The sequence below is a fragment of the Mandrillus leucophaeus genome, unplaced genomic scaffold, assembly GCF_000951045.1.
Source record: "Mandrillus leucophaeus isolate KB7577 unplaced genomic scaffold, Mleu.le_1.0 Scaffold1, whole genome shotgun sequence".
NCBI lineage: Eukaryota > Metazoa > Chordata > Mammalia > Primates > Cercopithecidae > Mandrillus > Mandrillus leucophaeus.
In genome coordinates, this window is record NW_012098097.1 from 15,590,912 (window position 1) to 15,594,010 (window position 3,099).

The 3,099-nt window shown below is 44.8% G+C and overlaps 1 protein-coding gene across 1 annotated transcript in view; it reads right to left on the bottom strand.

Moving 5' to 3' along the window:
• The window catches only part of NPLOC4 (nuclear protein localization 4 homolog (S. cerevisiae)), a 92,216-nt gene that overhangs the window by 60,238 nt on the left and 28,879 nt on the right, over nucleotides 1-3,099 (bottom strand). The window contains exons 8-9 of the mRNA XM_011993679.1: nucleotides 1,120-1,238; nucleotides 994-1,039 (exon numbers count right to left, since the gene is read on the bottom strand). Coding sequence (XP_011849069.1) covers nucleotides 994-1,039; nucleotides 1,120-1,238 — 165 coding nt within the window. The remainder of the gene's footprint in view (nucleotides 1-993; nucleotides 1,040-1,119; nucleotides 1,239-3,099) is intronic.

The following is a 3,099-nucleotide window of genomic DNA, read 5'->3' on the forward strand; positions in this document are numbered from 1 at the left end:
GAGAATCACTTGAACCCGGGAGGCAGAGGTTGCAGTGAGCCAAGATCGTGCCACTGCACTCCAGCCTGGGTGACAGAGCAAGACTCCTAAAAATAAAATAAAATAAAATAAAAAGAGAAACTCATGTTTTGAAGAAAAGTATTTAAGTAATTTCAAGATTCTGAACTGTAAGACTACAACAAATTAGGCCAAAAAATTGGACCAATCTCTTTTCAACAAAAGAATTTCCAGAATTTGAACCAAAATATGATCCTAAATGAAGATGCTGACTCCTTGTTAGAAACACGTTTCTTTCATAACAGAGTAAAACTGCGTATGGACTGCTCACTGACACTAGGTTTTAAGTCACATTTGCAGTCTCACCCCCTTCATCTGTAGAGAGGATGAAATAATCTAGAGATTATTTTTCACAGTCTGAGATGATTAGGAAATAAAGGATAAAACATACTTACTAATATTAAACTTGTAAGATATGTTCAAATTCATGGCTCTACATGAATTTATAAAAATCGTTCCTGGGAACCTTATCAATGATGTCAGATAAACCAGATCAACAGAATAAAAAAGGAAATCCTTGTCTCATTTTCTAACTGTTCCATGAAACTAGGAAGAACTGTAGGCTCAGAGAGCTAAATTATCAACAGGAAATGAAACGATGATTGATGACGGAACAGCAGAAGCTCCAAGTGCACGACACGGAACATGAACGCTGTCAACGGAACGCCAGCCTTGACTGTTCTCGGCTTCCAACCTACATGAAGGGACGGCTCAGGCAGAAGGGACACACATGCACAGGGGAGCCAGCAGGGGTGCAGCTGGGGTCTGACTCCTGCTTCTATTTCCCACTTGAAGCAGTCCTCAACAAGTGTGGCTGGAAGGCTGAAATACAACAGCCAGATCCGCACTGGGATTTTTTTTTTTTATGCTCAAGAAAACGTTCTCATTTTAGTTTAAGTCAGAGGAACATAAAAGTTATTGGTGCCCAATAAACACACGTGAAGTTTTAAAACGTATGGTGCCTGCACCTGACCTTGTGCAGCTGGGGAGAGCCAGTCCCTCACACAGCCCGACCACTCCCCCAACTCTCCCTGGCCTGGATGCTCAACAGAGCCTGGCCACTCCCCCTGCTTGGCTGCCAGATGCCTCAGTACCTTCCGCAGGCCAAGTTTGGCAGCAATTTCATCGACCACTTCAGCTTTTGGATCCTCAAGAAGCTCCAAGCTGTTCTGTGTACCAATCTGCAGGGAATCAAAGGGAGAAGACGGACTTAGAGCAGAGGGCTCAGGAAGCAGCACTCCAAGCCCTCCCAATTCCAGCTCCAGGTCACAAGGAGTGCTGGGGGCCTCCTTGTCAGAAAGGAGAACTACAGCCACAGATAAAACACATGCGACATGCCTCCCGGCTTCTCTCCTTCTAAGGCTGCGCTGTGCCTTTTACCAGGACTGCAAAACATGTGGCACACAGGGCCCAGCTGATGTGTGTGGCACGGCTCTGCATCAGGAGCACTCAGGACTAAGGGAAGGTCTATACTCCTGCCCGTTTTAAAAGTTCCTTCATCAGGAAATGAAGTTATTTTCAAACTTCCTTGGATAAGTAGCTTCACTCCAAACAGCTTTGGCTAAATTAGGCAAGACTCAAACTGTAAGGTAACATCCATTCCCAGAAAACAGGCCTGGACAATCTGCGTGCCGCTCCGCAGAGACAATGCGCTTGGCTTCACAGCTAAGGTACTGAATTGGAGAGACACTATGAACTCCACAGAGAGCGATGAGCTCACCAACCCTAAGGAAGGGAAAAGGCATTCGAAAATCACCACCTCCTTCCATCTGGCACAGGGCAGTCGATGAGCTGTGGCTGCGACTGGCTCCTATGCAAATGAAACCAGCCACGGCACATGACTTCCCAGAGTGGACCAAGCTTACCAAAATCGTTAATGTTCACTTAAATGTAGCCTGCGGGTCATTAATAGGTGTCATTTCATGCAGAAACCCCAGCAATAAGAATAGGAAAGGTAAAGGTAATCCCAAATTGAGCTGCAGTAACTGGGCATATCCTTGTAAATTAGTCAAAATCTGGCAAAACCACAAAGAAGTTTACGTTTGCTGGGTATTACCCATATGGAGGTCATTAATACCTCCAGAACATAGGTTAAACCACAAACTCAGAGAAAAATCTAAGGAAAAGGAGTTGTTTAATGACATGTGGCAACATAAGCAAATTTTTGTGTGTGTATTTTTAGTAGAAATGGGGTTTTGCTGTGTCAGTCAGGCTGGTCTTGAACTCCTGGCCTCAAGTGATCTGCCTCGCCCCTACAAAGTGCTGGGATTACAGGCGTGAGCCACCACACCTGGCCTCAATTATACTTTTAATAGAACCATTGAGCTCTCCATGAAAGAGACCCCTTAAAAAAACTGAATCTGAATACTTTGTGCTTGGAAGAGCAGCATACTGAGTACAGCACAGTGACCTAAGGGTTGAGACTTCACTGGCGGGGTCTCTACTGCCATCTAGTGTCTCTTTTTAAAAGAACCATGGCAAAGGCCTCATGAAACACTACATCTATTGTTACGCAAAGATACCAAAACTGTCACTGAAAATCCATATAAATACAGCTAAGAAAGACACACATTTCGTGCAGGGGCCACTAGCAAGCCTGTACACCAGCTATCACACATGCACAACCTGCAGTTTCAGACTCTAATCAGCAACCTCTGAGAGCAGCTGCAGGGCACCCCAGCCCGCCTCCCAGTCAGGTTATTTAAATAGGAAGCCAGTCATCCAGTGATCTCCACAAGACAGTGTTAGGTGGAAAAAGTGCACATAATATAGTATACGGACAAAGAAACAAAGAAGGGGGATAGTATGATTGTGTGTGCATGCATATGTGTGTGTATCTGCTTACACCAAAAATGTCACACATACAAAGAAAACAAAACTAGCCAGGCTCAGTGGCATACACTGACAGTCCCAGCTACTTGAGAGAAAGATAAGAGGATCTCGCTCAGGAGATCCCTTACAAAACAAAACAAAACAGGCACAATGGCTCATGCTGGTAATTCTAGTACTTTAGGAGGCCAAGGCAGTAGGATCACTTGAGGT